Consider the following 17,894-nt stretch of genomic DNA (forward strand, 5'->3'; position numbering starts at 1 on the left):
CGGGCGGAGCGCGGAGGGCGGAAGCGCTGCGGCGGCTGCAGGGAGGGTCCGGGTCCGGCCCCGCTCCGCTCCGCTCCCGGTCCCGCTCCTCCGCCACCCGCCATGGGCACCCGCGACGACGAGTACGATTATCTCTTCAAAGGTGAGGCGGGCAGGCCCCGGCGGGCGGGCGGGAGAGCAGCAGGGCCCGCGGGCGGGGCCGGGGCCGCTCCCTGACGCGGGGCTCGGCGCGCTGGGGGAGCGCTCCGGGCATCGCCGGGCCCCGCTGGGGTGTCCCTCCCTCACCCCGAAATGTCAGCTTTGGGCAGGGGTTGGCAGCGGGGATTTGGTGTCAGCGCCGGTCCGAGGCTGCCCCGGGCACAGGCTGAGGCGGCGGCCGGTCTGCGGGGCGGCGAGTAAAGATCGCCAGGAAAGATGCCCAGGGCTGATAAGGACTCGTCAAGGTTGATAAGAACCCTCTCCAGCTGTTAAATGGAGGTATAGAGTGGGTGAGATATACTCAGCGTTGGTAGATGATGCGCTAATTTAATCAAGTAGCGCGAATTGGTGCCTTCTGTGTTCAGAGCCCTTGAGGAGTGGAATGTCCCTGCTGTTCCACACCCAGAGATCATAAAATCCTCATGGAACCGTGGAATGGTTTGGGTGGGAAGGAACCTTAAAGATCCTGCCGTGGGCAGGAACACCTTTCACTATCCCAGGTTGCTCCAACCTGGCCTTCATCTCTGCTGGCTCCCACAGGGAAGGGCAGGAATACCTTGTTTTCCAGGGCTGATATCCCTCCAGTCTGCAAGTTGGATTAAAACGTTCTAGGTTGTGCTTAAATACTCAATTTTCACTCTCTGCAGAGTAAACCACCAGCCTGCCGGACAGGTTCAATGTAGCCCGCTGTGAAATGTGTACAGAAGTGCCAATGTTTTGAAAGTTCACTATCCAGTTTTTTAAATCGCACTGAAAAAGCAAGCAAAGTAGTTTAAAAAAAGTAGTTGTTTATTGTGATATGTATTGTAAATTTGAATTTAGGGTTAAGAGCATTGCTTGTTGTGTTGTAATGATGCTTGTTGTCGTGAAGGTAAAGCAAGACATTGACTTTTTTTTCTTGTACTCTTAAGCTCCTGTAATAACTTTGAGGAAATTACCTTATTTTTATTGTTGGCTGTTTTATCCAATTGTGTGTGGAAAGTGACATTATTTCTCCTTATAAATCAGTCACCTGTACTGCTGTGGAAGTCAAATCAGGAAGTTCCAGGACAGGCTCTTTTCTCTGCTTGCACTGGCAAGGACCTTGCTGACCACTGGTTTAATGGCATCAGGCAGTGTTATTTTAGATATTTGTGTGCAGGTTATCAAAGCCATTGAATTTCTCTTGTTCATGCAGTTCTGTCAGTGGGCTTGTAATTAATGTTTTAGCTGTGAAAGCCCTGGGAATATCCGTAACACAGGGTTTGTTGGGAGAGCTCCTATCTTTCATTTGGCCTGCTTCCTTTTATAGTTGAGAAAAAAATAAAGTTGGCATCTAGCTATAGGGAGAAGTGCAAAGCTGATTTAATTGATTGCCTTTGCTAAAGCTTTTTCTGTTTAGCTTGGTTTATAGAAGCTGTTGGGAGTACAGGGAATGCTGTGAAAATGCTGTGAAAGATAAATGATTTGGGTTTTTCCAGGCTAAAATGGACTGCAGGAAGTTGATGCAATGTCACTTAACTGGGATTGATGTGGCAGCTGAAATAACACAAAAATGCAGAGTAATAAAATCGTGGAAACTTTCATAACTTCCCAGAGGTGATGGTGGTTCTAAACAAGCTCTCACCACTCTGGAATGATCTGGAAATTATTGCAAGTAGGTCTCTGAACCAAATGTCTCCTTGCCAGGCACAGGTCAAAAAGGCAAGGGGTAGGTAAATCTTCTGGAAAAGGAAATGGGAACTCGGGGATGATGTTAAGTCAGTGTTTGAATTTGAGACGTGAGTGTGTTGGGAATTGAGGTGAAATGTAGGCATGACAGACATAGCCATTTTGAAAGGGATGTTGTAGAATTAAAAAGGTGGAGAAAGGCATCAAAATAATCAGAAAAGAGACTTAATGGTTCATAGCCTTTATACTGAATTGATGTACAGCTCGATCAAAATTTAAATGGTGAGTGATAAGGGAAAAGAGGGAAAGTATCTCCTGTTTGTTGTAATTTCTCTGGATATCTGTAATGCTTCTTTTATTGGGCAGCGGGTGAAAGCAAAAGGACAAAGTCCCTCAGGTGTGTATGCAAATTTTGGAGTGGTGCATTGCCATGCATATTATAAATGGATTTGAAAGGCTGCACGAATTCACAGAAGCAAAAAAAAATCCTGTTTGGGGCATGTCAGTGTGACGGTTACAATGGCAAGTCTGAAAGCATTGCTTATTTGAAGATGCAGGGGCTGCCTAGGGCAGAGATTGGCCTGTTTGTTGTGATACACGGGGTGGGTTTTGAACATCAGTTGTTTGGAGTCAGACTCTGTGTTGGTCTGTCAGGACACTTCATCCAGCAGCACATTCTGGCTTTATGAAGGGACTGCATAGGTAGGTTGGTGGGACTGAGGTCAGAGTTTGACCTGGTTAAAACAACTGTGTGAAGTTCTCTAGTCAGGCTGTCTTTTACAGCTCCTGGGCTGAACTGCCACGTTTCTGTTTGTGAGACCTCTGGTTTTGTGCTGTCAGCCCCTGACAGCAGCTGCGTGATGAAATCTGGCTGACTCTGCTGCTGGGTGTAAGCTGAGCCCACCTGTGCTGCTGTACAATAAAATCCAGGAACCTGTTACAAAATACACTTCTGGCTATGTTGCAACACTTGAGCACATAGGAAAGACTAAGCTTAGATTGAAAAAAAAGTTTCTGTTAAATTCTTACTTCTTGTCCAGCCTCCTTGTATTCTTCCACACTTCGGGGTCTGGCTGGGAGCAGTGCCTGCTGTTCCCAGAATGGCCCCTGAGGAAACACAAGGCCTATGAGGTCCAGTTCATAGAAATCTTGCTCTAATTTTAGTAGGAAGAAAATATAACAATGATATAAAGATATTACTTTATTACTTAATGAATTAAGCCTGGCTTTGGTACAGGAACCTTTTGCTCTTTTTGATTGATGGGCTTGCAATAGATGAGCAGTTATCAAAGGAACCCTCACTTGCAGAGGATGTTTTCTGTGGACAAAGCTCAGGAGGATTATGTCTGCACCTTTACCATCTGAGACTCTGGATTTGGGGCAGTCTCATGTCATGGACCTGAATGTGACATTCAGCTTACTGCTAGGAAAAGCTCCAGTTTCAGATCTCTGCTTCTTTGCATCATGTTCATTTCTCCATCTTCTCCCTTCGATATTGAGGAGATGCTCTGAAACTGAACCAGCTTGCTGGTTTGGGGTTTAGAAGCCACATTTTTACTTGTGTGTTTAGGTACCTGTGTGGTTGCGTGACACCTGTTGGTTTGACAGTGGTAGAAGCCCTTGGCTTTCACTGCCTCGGATGTGGAGGCACTTTGGTGCTGCAACAAACCTGGCGCATTTACTGCAGAGGTGTTGGGAGGTGCTACTGGATGTTTGGACAGGTAATCCCTGCCCCAAAGGCCTCTGGGGTGCCAGCTCTCTTTGTGACAGAAACAGAGTGGACAAAATGGGGCACAGCTGAGGAGGGAGATTAAGATAAGTCATGACCGTGTTGGGTTTTTGACCAGCTGTGATGTGTAGGATCGAGTCATTTTTTTCACACGCCCTTCAAACTCCAGCTGAAGTGGGCAGGGAGAGGTATTCATCAGCAGCTTCTTCTGGGGGTTATGAAGACATGTCCAAGCTTTTAATTGATATGTCTCTCTTAACAGCAGAGCTCAGTGCAGAGGTGAGTTTTAGACATGGTGATTTCCTTGTGCTGGTGTACTTGTCCTAGATGTAATATGTGACTTGTGCAATAACTTTTGCCAGAGACAACACCAGCTAGTGCTGCTGGACTCTGTTTTCAACCTGACCTCATATTTAATGAGATAATTAAAATATTTTCTGAAAATTTAAACTAAGAGGTTTTACAGAAATAAAATTTGTGTGAGTGAGCTGGAATGTTGGTGAAAAATTAATAACCCTTTCTTGACATAGTTCTCTAAATTGCTTCTCATGCAGCTTTGGAAATTGAATTCTTATTTTGGTCTTCTGCAGAAATAAATCTGGAATTACAGAGTGAAATTTATACAGTACTGTGAACTTCGTGCTTCTCTTTTTTTTTTTTTTTTTTTTTTTTCCCTTCTTCTTCTTCTTCTCTCTCCACTGAATGCTTGTATGCTTAAATGTTTGGGCTTTTAAATGCTGTAAAAAGTCAAATGCATCGATTGAAAGCACGTGGTTGCAAGTATTGAACTGTCCCACCGCTAAATCAGTCACTTGGGGCTGGGAGATCATTTCCATGACTTTCAGATGTGCAATTTTCCTTGGTCGTGCAACTTCCTAAGGTGCTGCTCCTGTGAGGGAGGTGCTGCTTCACAGCTGGTTATTGATTAAAATTTCAGGACTGGATCTTGTGGCTGAACTTGATAAAATGTTTCGTCCAGACCTTCCACCTTCCAGTGCTGATGCAGAAAAGGAATTTGTGGATGATGCAAGCTGGGTGGGACAGGGGAAGTGGGAGTGTGGCACTGAAAGAGCTGCGTGCTGATGAGGACTGTGGTCCTCCAGATGAGCTGGGATTTAGGATGTAAGGGTTTATCCCTGAGGACTTGGACTCTGGTAAAGTAAAAGTTGGCCAGCCTAAAGCTGAACAATTAGGTCTGACGACAGGCAGAATGAGCTGTCAAGGTGAAATGGTCAGGAGAAATAATTTCAGCTCCAGGTGTGCCTAGCAGAGACGGAAATACTGAAATTCTTGTCTGCATCACAGGGAGATCTCACTAAGAATTGAGGTGTGCAGTTCTCAGTGCACTGAAAAGAAATTGAAAAACTTGTAGGGGAGGTGTTTGGGGAAATGAACAATGTGTTTATAAGGAAGCATTTGACAAGTTTTTGTATTTAGCAAATACAGCAGAGCCCAGACAAGATGTGTTTGCTTTCTGTAAATACCCCAGCCTAAACACCACTGGGAGAAGAGCTAATAAGCTAATGGAGAATGCTGGCACTTGGACACCACTGTCAGCTGATCACTAATTCCTTCTGAAAATCAGAAGGCAATTTCTAACCATTAGGAGTGAGTTTTCTGGGAGAAAAGCCCAATGAAAGGGACACTGTGCAGGAACAATTAGCTTTATCATGGCCTAGATAACGTCATTTCCCTTCTAGAAACTGTTTGCTTGGGGTGTTTAGTTTGGGACATGGCTGTCCAGGTTCATTCCTACTGCATTTCTATGCTAAGAATGTAATACATGGGAACACTGCATAGTATAAAATATCAAAATATGGTGGCTTGATAAGGAAAGCAAAACTGAAATTAATAACACAATCTGAGTGGCTGTTAAAGCTGTTTCAGTTTATAATTTGATTTAAAGAGTGATACTTGCCCAGACTGGCAGAAATGCAGAAGGTGTGAGGAGTCTTAGGCGCCTGCTGACATTCCAGGCTGTTCTTGTGTCCGTGTTCAAGAGGAGCTGCAGTGGCCCAATTAAGTAGAGGAAATAGCTGATTTCAAGGAGGAAGGTATTATTTTCCCCTTATAATTGGGACACATTAATCTGGTGCTGGAAACCATTCAGAACATAAGCAGTGTGGGATTCAGACAAGGTAAGGAAAAAATCTGGCAGAGGAATTAAAGGGATCCCTCTGTTGTTAAATAACTTAAAGGTGGGCTTTACACTGAACTACAAACACAGGTGTGAGGGAATACTTAACAGGTATTATGTGGTGTATCCTGCTGGAAAAAGGAAATGGTGAATGTGGATTGCTTTTCTTGCTTGGAGAAGCTTCTGGCCATGGCTGGGTGATAGCAGGACTGAGCTGTGCAAAGGGAGCTGTTGGCTTTTTCCTCCTAGGAACTTGTTGTGTGTCCCAGTGATGTCATCTAATCATGATGTCATCATCTAAAGCCATGGTCCAAACCTGCCAAAACAGCGTTGAAGAAGTGACTTGCCAGGGGCAGAGGAAAGCTGTGGCTGTTTGCCAGGGGTGGTGACCCAAGCGGTGCCCTGTCCCCTGCACTGGGTTTATCAGGCTGCAGCATCTCTGTGCCAGCAGAGCTGTTCAGCAGTGACCCCGCACGTAGGAGAGCAGACTGCTGTTTGCATTCAGCGCGGGGCCTTGCCACCGACCTGCCCTTGTGATCTTCCTACACAGGAGAGGTTAACAGAGGGTGCTTTCTGCAACTTGTGTGCTTGGCCGGCTGTGTGCTGAGTCAGCTGGCACGGGCAGCTGGGAAGATGTTTATTTTGATGAAGTATTCTGCACAAGGCCGTGCTTGAAGCCAGCATTTACAGCAATTTTCGTTTATGGAGGGAGTTTAAAAGGTGTTGCTCTGTCCTTCCAGTCAGAGCAAAGTCCCATCTGCCAGAATTGCTCTGCATTATTTAAACAGAAGCTGCAGAGAGCTGCAGCAGCATAGGGGAGTGTTTCTGCTGCTAGACTGAGCTCCACGGGGGGGTTGTGTCATTGAGCACGTTTGGTGCACTCATTGCTTTGTTGTACCACACAGAATCTTTAACGCTGTCTTGTGGTGTCTTAACAGTTAATGATGTGTGTTACTGAGCAAGTAATTGGTTTTTTTCTAAATAAACAAAACCACAATGGTTTTTGTCACCTGAGTGGGCACTTTTTTTTGCTTGGACTGGTGTTGGTTCACTGCTGAGCTTCATTATTGGCCTTTCTTCTCAAGGATTTTATCTTGGTTTTCTTCCCTTTCCTTCACTACTGATTTGGAACCTTATCATCCTTAAGGCCATAGGATCACCCCAAGAGGCTCCTGTTCATGTCACTCTGGTTGTGAACACATTTCATCCACTGTTCTGCCTCTTGGTACTGAGTTTTAAGTTACACTTAAACTTGCACCTTTCAACTCAGCGTTACAAGATATTGCAGCGAATCCTCGTGATGCTGTTTTTCCTCAGGAACTGGACTTAGAACCTTCAGTCAATCTCTTGTCAAGCATAGCTGAATCCTTCCAATTAGTTTGCTTGGCACTGGTGCTGGGATGAGTCAAACTGAGCCAGGGAATGGTGGAGCCAGCTCTGAGGCTCAGCGATCCCCTGGCAGCATTGTTGAGCAGTTTCAGGCTCTGGCCTGATGTGTCCAGGAGTCAGAGCAGCACTGGGGACTGCAGAAGGGCAGAGAGCTGTGGCTCAGCAAACATTTCAAACTGGCTGGCAGGGAGATGGTGGCCTTGGGGGCTCTTTGGTTTGGTTCTCTTTTCATTCACTGATTTTTCTGCCCCAGTGGGGAACCTCTCTTCTGCAAAGGCATGAGAAGTGTAAGGTGAAAGCAGAGTCTGCTGCTTGCCCTGTGTTTTGGGCAAGCAGTGTGTGTGTTCTTCAGCGAAGCAGATTTCAGCTGTGTGGTTGTAGGGTTGGTGTTTTGTTTTTTAGTTCTAGTGTTGTTCAGGGAAATATTACTGGTCACCAATGTTTGCAGTGACAGCCATATATATTCATCCTAAAAGAGGAATGTTTTTCCATCCTAGGCAGAGGAGGCTGAAATATAACCAATAAAAGTCAAGTCTAACATCTGTTCAGAATGCTGGTGAATGTGGCAGCTCTGGTTTTCCCGAAACGTTGAGACTTGGACAGCAAATCCATGACAAGGATGGTGCTCTTGCCATTCTTTTTCTTCATGCTTCATTCTTTAAAATAAATATTTCTTGCATGTGATTTTCAATGTGTCATCTACATCTGGAGTCTGATTCTGATATCATTTTTGTCTTGCAGTTGTACTTATTGGAGACTCTGGAGTGGGCAAGAGCAACCTTCTGTCTCGATTCACTCGCAATGAGTTTAACTTGGAAAGCAAAAGCACCATTGGAGTGGAGTTTGCAACGAGGAGCATCCAGGTGGATGGGAAGACAATAAAGGCTCAGATCTGGGACACAGCGGGACAGGAGCGATACCGAGCCATAACCTCAGCGTAAGTGGAGCCTAGGTGGCTGAGGACAAGCTTTGGCTGAGGAGGGCGATTTTGGGCCCTTCCAGTTCCTCACCAACTGCAAACAAGGGTGATTGTGTTTTATCTGGTGATACCCACAACCTTTGCTGGTGGGAAGGTTAAATATTATTCAGCCAAGAAACTCGATCTGGTGTGTTCCTGCACAGACTGATTTACTTTGCAGTGCTCTCATGGCACGTAACTGGGGGCATTTCAAGTTTAGAATGCAAGAGCTTTGAGAGACTCATTTCTGTGGAAGTGAATGATAAAGGAATATCAGTGTTCCTGGCTGTTTTATCAGTGGTAACCTAAGAGCTGAAACCTTCCTGTAGCAGCCAGGAAAGACTGCTCACTTGTGTGCTTGTTTAATTGTTAAAAGCCAGCATAGCAAAAGCTGGATTTCAGTAGAGCTGGAGGGAATTGTGGGGTGGGAGAGCACAGCCTGTTTCCTTTTGAATGCATTGCTGTGGCTCTCACTCAAAAGGAGCTGTGGCCTTTGGTAAAGGGAAGAGATCATGCTGACATTTTTATGACCCAGTGAGTCACTCGACAGTCTCCTTATCTCTCTGGGCCGTGCCTGTGCTGCGCCCACAGTGATGGGTGGGGAGAGTTTTCGGCAGTGGATCAGAGGTGGAAGGTGACAGCAGCTTCCCACAGGCACAGGGTTTCATGTCTGGGATGCAGGTTTTGCACACAGACATGGGGCTCGCCTTGTTCTCCTCGCCAGGAACACACAATGCCCGGGAATTGCCCCGGGCATTGTGTGCATGGCTGGCCAGCCCAGCCAGAGCTGTTCCCTCTGCACAGCCTCCTGTAACCTCACCGTGCCTGCTGGCTGTCCCCTGTCCCCAGGTACTACCGTGGGGCCGTGGGGGCACTGCTGGTGTACGACATTGCCAAGCACCTCACCTACGAGAACGTGGAGCGGTGGCTGAAGGAGCTGCGGGACCACGCTGACAGCAACATCGTCATCATGCTGGTGGGCAACAAGAGCGACCTGCGCCACCTCCGAGCCGTCCCCACGGACGAGGCCAGGGCTTTCGCAGGTTGGGGAACTCAGGAGCTTCCTGCTGCTCTCTGGGGTCTGGGGCCAGGCTTGGGGAGGGTGTGAGGAGGAGGAAAAAACCTGCGGCTGGTCACGCCCCTCAGGGTCACACGTCACAGAAAGGAGACCTTGTAGAACGTGCATGTTGTTTCAAGAATCAGCCAGAGGCACCTGAACATTTTAAACCAGATTTATTCTCTTGCCTGGGCACTGTTTGGCTTTAGGTTTGAGTTTCTTGTGTGATGGTGGCTTTGCCTTCTGTGTCCCAACTGATCTGCAGCCTTACACAGGTGCCTGTGGCTGAGCACTTTCATTAAACTGGCTCTCCGACTTTTGTTACATAATTAAGATCTGTGAGCAGTAGTTCTAGTTTCTTTAAGCCTCGTTTAGGCCCGGTTCCTCACATTAAAGTTTGCTGTAGCTCCACTGGCAGAGTTTATGGCCAGTGAGGATCCCTGCCTGCAGCTGGAGGAGTGTCATTCCCCCTGCTGCCCTATTCCTGTAAAATAAACTGCTGTGATGTATTAGCAGGTGGGAGGTGGAGAAAGTTGATGAAGTTGAAGAAATTCTGGGAAACTTTCTCACACAGAAACTGCAACAGATTATCCCTTTCATTGATGCAGGAAAATGTGCCTTAAAGTAACACAGCACTGTACTAGTACCTGTGCTTGGGAGTGGGTGGAAATTCTAATGTTGGTGTTGGGTGGTGTCACTTTGCCATCACTTAAGGGGGAAAACCCCACAACTTGTTTAACTTTCTCTTGATACCTGGGTGTCTCATCAGGAGCACTACAAATGTTACCTGGTACAGAAGCTTTTCCAGATGGGAAACAGAGATGTGCTGTACCTCTCTAATTATAGTATTTTTGTCCACGCAGAGAAGAATGGTTTGTCATTTATTGAGACGTCTGCTTTAGACTCTACAAATGTGGAAGCAGCTTTCCAGACTATTCTGACAGGTGAGTCATCCAGGGCTTTGTGCTTCAAGGGGGAAGGGCAGAAGGCTGCTCAGATATGATGCAAATAGGCATTTCTTTGCCTATAAAGTGTTTAAAATGTTGCTATTTAATCATTCTTCATTAGCCATAAGGTTTGGAGTCCAGTTTCAAAGTGTTACAGTTGAAAGGCCAGCCTTGAACTCGGGAATGAATCCTTGTTCACTTTGATCTGCCCCAGGTTTCTTGTCAGCCTGGTTTGTGTTTCAGTTTCCATCTCCCATTACAGGGAGTGCCCACGGGAGGGAATTGTCTCATTCAAGTGAGAACAGCCATTGTTCATCAAGGAGAAGTCAGTCCAGTTTGTTTCCATCTTTAATGGTGACCGTAGCAGTTGCCAAGAAAAAAGGGATGAAAGAGCAGAGATCCTTCCTTTGAGGCACAGTGACTCCTGAGCTGCAGGAGTTGCTGTTGTTGCATTTAATTGTCCTGCCCGGACTTTTGGCCTGTGTTAACATGTGACAGCAGTCAGTGCTGCATTTTTATGCTCTGTGAATAAAGTACTTCCTTTTTGTTTAAAGCCTTGTTTAGTTAGGCAAAGCTTTTTAAAGCCAAGACACTCAATTTGGGGAACCTTAACCCTGGCTTGTAAAGGTGGGGTAGGAATTCACTAATTGGTGTGGAAGTCACTCGCTGTCATGAGACTTCTGCATTTCTGTGCAGCCTGTCAGCTGCAGCCAGGGCACAGTGGGACACTGTGGCCTCTGGTTTTGGAGCTTTCATCATTCCCAGCTTTGGCAAATGCTCGAGTCTGTGTTTTCAAAACATCTGAGGTGTTCCTCTATTTGCTATGTCCCTGTTCTAGGTGTGCCAGGCAGTCTCTTGCTTTCTCCAGCTCCTTCCAACATGTTTTCCAGTTGCAAATTTAAATTCCCTCCTTCCCAGTGTAGCATGTACCAGGCTATATTGATGTGCTCGGTATGAGCAGTGGCCCCACTTCTAAACTGTCTGTAGATCAGATCTTGTTGCTCTGGCATTGACACCTAGTTAGTTCTGAACTTTTTTCCTCTTTGCCACCTAATTTAGACATTCCTTTAGAAACACACCAGAAGGGTCCTGGTAGCCACGCTGGAAACATGCATGTGAGGATAGAACTAGGAGGTTTTTTATTGTAGTAAAAGTATAAATCCTGTAGCATTTCTTCAGTTGTTTGAAATGCTTTATGGACAGCCTGGCAGTGGAGAGGGGTGTGGGGTGCTGGGGTTTTAGCTGCCTGTGTCCATCTGTTGTTTCATCCTGAGTTTTAAGAGGCCTCTGACAGTTTTGACTATTGTGTTCTTACCCTGGGTTCCTAAGCAGTAGTGCTCCTGTGCAGATACCAGCTCAGCGTGTTTGTGTTAGCTGAATAAAGAACTATTTTTCCTTTTTGACTGAACCACGTGGTTCCCTTTTAACTTCAGTGTAGTCATTCAGTTGTAATTCCAACATTGCACGAATTTGTTTCATAAAGAAAGAAGTTCTGTTAGCTCACACATTTGTTCCCTACATGACAAACTGCCAATGCCATCAGAGGGTGGATGACTAAGGAGTGGCTGAATGCAGAGGTGTTGGGATGCCTGCTGCATTTCCTCTTTTCTTCACATGCCTAAAGGCAGTCCTGTCAAAAGTGCACATGAATTTGGGCATGGATTTTTCTAGGGGAAAGACATTTCTCGCTTGTCAGTGCCAAAACCTGAGACTTCTTCCTTTATGCCCATGTCCTTGGTGGTGTTTCTCTCAGGAACACCTTGACTTTGAGGTCAGGTTTGGCCAGATGTGCTGTGTGTCCTGTAGAACAAGCAGCCTTGCTGCTCCCACTTTCTGTTTGCAGAGGGCTCAGGACCCTCAGATGCAGATTAGTGAATTAACTTTCATACACCAGCACTAATAAAACAACATCAGCTATATCAGGCAGTGTTTACTCCCTCCTGAGGTGGCTGTCGGGCTGTCAGAGCCACTATAGACTGGTCACGTCACAGTCCCCCTCCTGCTGGCCTGCTGTGCTTTCTAAGTGACACTGGAGAGGGGGGAAGTTTCCTGTGTGCCCTGGGCTTCCTTGTGATGCTGCAAGGATGCACTGCTGTTGCCATGGGCAGCACCTCACCTCTCAGGCACAGGCTGGCCTCTCTTTATCTCTCCTCACATGCTTCCCACAGTAGCTTTTATTCTAGAAATGAGCTTGGATTCTAATCCATAGAGGTTTGATTTTTTTTTTTTTTCCTGGTGTAGTATGTCTGTAAGCAGAGCTGTCTGTAATGGGAGAACAGGTGATAAAACTTGCTCATGGTGAGCTCTGACAGGTTCTTAAGGCTGTCAGTGTTGCCTGCATGTTGCTGTGACAGTGTTTGGAGTGAAGAGCTCTTGAGTTTGTGAGCAGGATCCTTGTGATCCTTGTTCAGGAGGGGTCAGTTCAGCTGTGCTGGAGGAAACACTTGTGCTTCGTGGGCCTGTGCTCTCTCCAGACAGGAGCTCCTGTGTGGGGGAGATAAAGGTGCAGTAAACAGTGCCTGAGCAGCAGGTCGGCTCCAGCTGGGCTGTGACTGGCACGCTAAGGAGAGCTGTTCTGGAGCTCACTTCACAGCTGCCTTTTTCTCTTAATGACTTGCTTTGGAGGGAAGAGGGGGGCAGTCATCTGAGGAATGTGGTTTTTGGAGTCACCCCGCAGAATCCTGGCTGCTGTGCGTTTGGCAGGGCTGCCTCCCAGCTCGGTGCCTGTGGGTGGAATGCTGGCTGTCCTCGGGAGCAGGAAGCTGGGGAAGGCCGCAGGCAGAGCAGGCTGACAGAAGGGGCAGGATGAGCTGCTGCACCAGCCCTGCTGGTATTTGCAGTGCTGGGAACTGCACCTCAGACACCCCAGGCTGCTCAGAGCTTTCCCCCAGCTGCTGGGATTTCTCCTGAACAGGGTGTTGTGACCAAGGTCTGCAGCGACCCCCCGTTTCTTTCCAGCCCTCCTGAAGCTGGTCTGGTTGGGACAGTGATGGAAGTTGGTGAAGGTGCTTCCCTTGGAGGTGTAGCAGGGTCCCTGTTAAACTTCTCCACACCTGGATTCTCAGATCAAGCACTTTGAATAGACGGCTTTGGCCATGGGAAATACGAATCCAGCCTGAGTATGTGATCTGTTGCTACAGGTGGAATAAGGGATAAAAGCTCTTCTTTCTTCTCCCATAGAGGACTTCTAGAGGGGGTGGTGGGCTTCCTGTCCTGCTGTGGATTCCAGATGAGGTTTTGAGGACTTTTCCCATCTGTGACTCAGAGTAATGGTCCCTATCCAAATTCTTCTGTTTCAAGATGTCTAGACTGCCAGGACTGATTGTTGTGCACACAAAGCTGCTTTGTATCATCTGGCAAATAAGAGAGGCTGGTGTTATGATCCCAGCCACCCTGAGCATTCACAGCAGGATAAAGCATCCTTAAGTAAACGGGAGTCTGCCTCCCTTCCCTGCCTGACTCTCTACTGTCTCTGTTCCCACACCGCATTCTGCAGTGTTTCATCTCTAAGGAATCCCATCACCAAGGAAACAACATCAGAGAATTAACATCAAAAAAAAATCGAGGGATTTCCTCTTTTGTTGTCTCTGTACACCTGAAAATGAATGGAGCCCCAGTGCAGGCTGAGCAGCCGAGGCCTGGCCCAGCTCCTGCTGGGCAGCAGTGTCGCTTTTTCCCAGCTCACACAGTGCAAGGCCTGTCTCACAGTTCCCCATTATGCAGTGATGCATTCTGCTGAATGTGCCCTTGATAAGGTCTCATTGAGCTCCTGAGCAGAGCCCAGAGTGCTGCATCTTCATTAAGAAGGGCACATCTTCATTAGCCCAGCGCTCTCTGGGCACAGCAGTTGCGGTGCAGGCTTGGCTGCTGGGCAGTTTGCCCCAGGGAGAGCAGGTTTGGGCTGTTCCCCCTCCCCTGCCACAGCAGCAGAGCCCCGTGTGCTGAGTGTGCAGCTCACCAGGGAAGGACAGGTTTTAGCATTTAGGCTGTGGCTGCACCAAGCTTTGCCCTGCAGAGGAGAGAGAAGCAACAGGGAGCAGCAAATTTGGGGCTGTTGACAGTGGATTCACTTGCAGGGCTGCTGGGGAGGTTGTGGAAGTGAAGATCATGGGAAGATGTTCCCAGAGTCAGGAGTAGATTCATTATCAGCAAGGGAATTGGTGCTGCTAAGATTATTTTTGAGGCTTTGGGGCTGTTTGCTGAAGATCTTTGCTGTCAGGTGAGGCTGTTCCACAGAGGACGCCCTCTGTGAGTCCTGGCTGATGGGCTGGAGGAAGTGTGTGATAATGTCAGGACTTGTGTGAACTTGTTCAGGAGATTCTCTGTGCAACTGAGAATTGTTGATGCTGAAGGTGCTGCCAGAGAATTCCCAGCAACAAAGGTGGCCAGAGGCTTTTCCTGTTGCTGGGAAGAGGCATTGTTCTGCACTGGGACTGAACTGGCTGCCAGCCCTGAGCACTAACTTGTCCTGAAGGTGCAGAGCAGATTTCTCCAGCTCTGCTCCTCCCACCCCACACAGAAGCTCTGCAGGGCGCTGCCGCGGGGCCAAGCTGAACCCTGTCTGCACATTCACACACCGGGCTGCAGGTGGCTTTAAAGGTCTGGCTTCATGGGTTTCATTTAACCTGTGAGGTTGTTCATGTGTAAGATGGTTGGAAGGAAGAGCAAGCTTGAGAAAGGGTGAGATCAGAAAATCCTTTAACCTGTTCAGCTCTTGTTTAGTTGCCTCAATGGCTTGATCTGTACCTGACTGCACATGAAAAAGCCATTTTAATGTACGGTTTGTCCCTGTCTGAGTCTGAGCTGGGGCTTTTTGTAGAACTGAGCTTTAGCAAGCTTTTATTTTTTTAATGGTTTTCAAATTCAAATTTGCAAGTGAGCTCTCCACGTTCTATTTTTGGTGTCCTGTATTTCCTTTCTGGGGGTGAAGTGCTACACACGCTTTACTCTCTCTGTGCAGCTGAAGTGCTGCTGTAGCTGCTCTGAGTTTTTGTGCAGCACCATCAGCCACGGCAAGCCCCAGGAGCAGGGCAGGGTGCAGGTATTTATCCCATGCTGATTCCTCTCTGTTCAGAATCTCTTCATCTGGAGCCCGTATTTCTCACACAGGGCATTTTGTAAAGGGGTTCTGTGCTGCTGAAGGGGCTGAGTCTCCCCTTTGGGGCCCAAATCAACCTTTTCTGAAGATTTAACACTGCTTGGTGATGGGTGTGCTCAGCAAGAAGAGTTTGCCCTTGCAGTCCTATCAGGGAGAGAAATCTGGAATGGTTCCCTTTAATCCTCTTTGTGGATACATCAGCAAACCTGTGACCACCGTCCTTGGAGCCTTAAGAACCTTCAGAAGGAATGGATGGGCGCACAGTTTCTCATTCAGAGCATGGAGATTTGTGAATTCTGTCCATTTTCTGACTCTCTTCTCAAGGGAAGTAAAACAGTTGTTAAAAAAGTCATTTCTGTTGCAAAAAAATGTTTTATTTCTGTATCTGGAAAACACCACACTTGAACTTTGTGTGGAAGCTTCGGTGCATTCCTTATGTAATTCCAAAGCTACGCCTGCTTTCCCCCAGGTTTAACTCTTCAATGGCATTTTGCTGGTGTGCACACATTGATCAGCTCTTTCTCCTCTTCCAGAGATCTATCGGATTGTTTCCCAGAAGCAGATGTCTGACAGACGTGAGAATGACATGTCCCCAAGCAACAACGTGGTTCCCATCCACGTCCCTCCAACCACTGAAAACAAACCAAAGATGCAGTGCTGTCAGAATATATAACTTGTCCATTCTTTCCTAAAAGGCTGTGTATATTCCCCAGGTCCAAGATTTAAATATATTTGTAATTCTCGTGGTTACATTCTTGTGTTTAGTTACTGCTTATTCCTTCTCCATGAATTTCTCCATGTCTTAAACACTTTGATTTCAGTGTTTATCAATCTCTTACTTGGATGTGGCTGCAGTATTTTCCCAAGGCCGACCTGTCGCTTTGGGCTCAGTAAATTGTTTGGAACTCAGCTGATCCCTTTCCCAACATGATGCCCGCTAGTCAGAGCACTGACACCTTTGGAGAGCACTTGAAGACGTTATCCTGCTCCTCACAAAGCAATTACTGTCAGGTTAACGAGGAAAATCTCTCTGGGCAGGATAATCTTTCCTTGTCTTAAGGTGTTGTATTCTGCATCTAAAGCTCGGCGAAGCTCTGAAGTGCAATTTTATTGTAAGTTAAATGTTTGTGGCTACATCTTCAGATTGTCAAGTGAAGTTTTATAGGATATTACGGGGGAGAAAAGAGAATTTCTCGCGAACAAGCAGCAGTTAGCAGCAGTTCTGGCTACCTGTGAGCGAGGTGCTGTGGTCTGGCACCTGCTGCAGAGGAGGTTGATGTGAGGCAGAGCTGCTGGGACCTCAGAGGTGCCCCTTGTGAGGGAAGTGAGTGCAGGAGCCGTGTCCCTGAGGAAAAGTCACTCCAGCTCTGGAACTTGCAGCGTCTTTCTGCTGCCGGGGGCTTGGCCTCCACAGTGCTGGTGGCATCAGGATTTGAGGATGCCTTTTTCTCTTTCCTGGGACTCAGACTTGGAGGGTGTTGGCACGTATTACATATCACATCTACTAATGCATGCCACATATATTAATATATTCAAGTGCTTGAGTTGATGAATGAATAACTTCCACTACCTGGCCTTAGTTTTCAGTTCTGGTTGATCCAGTATTTTTAAATTATTCCAGTGGTTCGCTGTATGTTCTTCTGGAGTAGTTTTCTGACTGGATGTGTTCCTCCTGTGGTGTGTTGCTCCGTTCCGATCCAGTCCAATCTGCTTGTTCAGGGATACATGAACTGTGCCTTCTGTCGCTGCACGTCACTCGCTCTGTGCCGTTCCTAAACACGGGGGCCACAGCCACTGCATTCCGCAGGGTTTAAAGGAACTCTCTGTTGTGTAAATGCCTGCAGTTATTTATACCATTACAGGGAAGTAACTGATTGTAGGGGACGTTTCTCAGACTCTGGTATGACCCACTTGGAAGATCCAGATGTGGTCGGCACTTCCAGCCGTGTTCTGTTCCCAACCTTTCTGTCTCGCGGTGCTCATGATGTGTGAGGCACACGGAAGGCATTGCTGTAGTCGGTCACTTCTTGTTTTTTTTACTCCATTTCTCCTCCTGATATTAGTTCTGAAGATGCTACTTTGATCTGTTTGTAAATTACTTCGTATTTTATGCATGTACTGTACTTTGATTCGTTATTTTTTTAGATTGATTTAAAATATATTCATCCATGATTCTAATAAAGAATTACAGGGGACGACTCACTGTGGTGTTGGTGCACTTCTTGGGAGAATTGGGATTTGCCCTGAAGGTTTTTACTTATGAGCTTCTTGGAAGAGGCAGTGAGAAGACACTGGAGTGGCAGTGTCCCTGGAAAAGGAGCTGAAAGGGTTGTGTAGCACAGCTGCCTTCCCTGAGAGCAGCTCTGAGCTTCCTGGGGCTGTTGTAGTTTGTAGCAGGGCACTTTGGCAGCTCCAGGAAGCTTTGAAGCTTAGAAAATTCCGTGGGTTCACTGCTCTCAAACCTCTGAATAACTTTTACAAACCTGGTTTTTTTTTCCCCCTGTGTTGCCACGAGGAAGAAAATCCGGTGGGAGGTGAACTCCTGCCTTCTGCAGCAAATGGTGGAAGCTTTGGATCCTGCTGCGGTGTCCTGGTGAAGAGATGCCCATGAGCACCAATGGGGCAGCACTGGGGATGGCTCTGAGGGTGAGGTGTGAGCCCAGCCCCACACTCACTGCAGGAGCTGTTCTTGCAGCACATTCTCTGCCCATACTGGAGCAGACTTTGGAAT

General features: G+C 47.1%; 1 protein-coding gene across 1 annotated transcript; it reads left to right on the forward strand.

Annotated features, from left to right (window-relative positions):
• The first annotated feature begins 10 nt into the window (after positions 1–10).
• RAB11A (RAB11A, member RAS oncogene family) lies at positions 11–17,365 on the forward strand. Its single transcript, XM_040077848.1, has 5 exons — positions 11–142; positions 7,845–8,040; positions 8,911–9,104; positions 9,982–10,062; positions 15,697–17,365. The coding sequence occupies exons 1-5, from the start codon at positions 103–105 to the stop codon at positions 15,834–15,836; spliced, it is 651 nt and encodes a 216-aa protein (XP_039933782.1). The 5' UTR covers positions 11–102; the 3' UTR covers positions 15,837–17,365.
• The last annotated feature ends 529 nt before the right edge of the window (positions 17,366–17,894 follow it).

Source organism: Hirundo rustica, chromosome 13 (genome assembly GCF_015227805.2).
Source record: "Hirundo rustica isolate bHirRus1 chromosome 13, bHirRus1.pri.v3, whole genome shotgun sequence".
Classification (NCBI taxonomy): domain Eukaryota; kingdom Metazoa; phylum Chordata; class Aves; order Passeriformes; family Hirundinidae; genus Hirundo; species Hirundo rustica.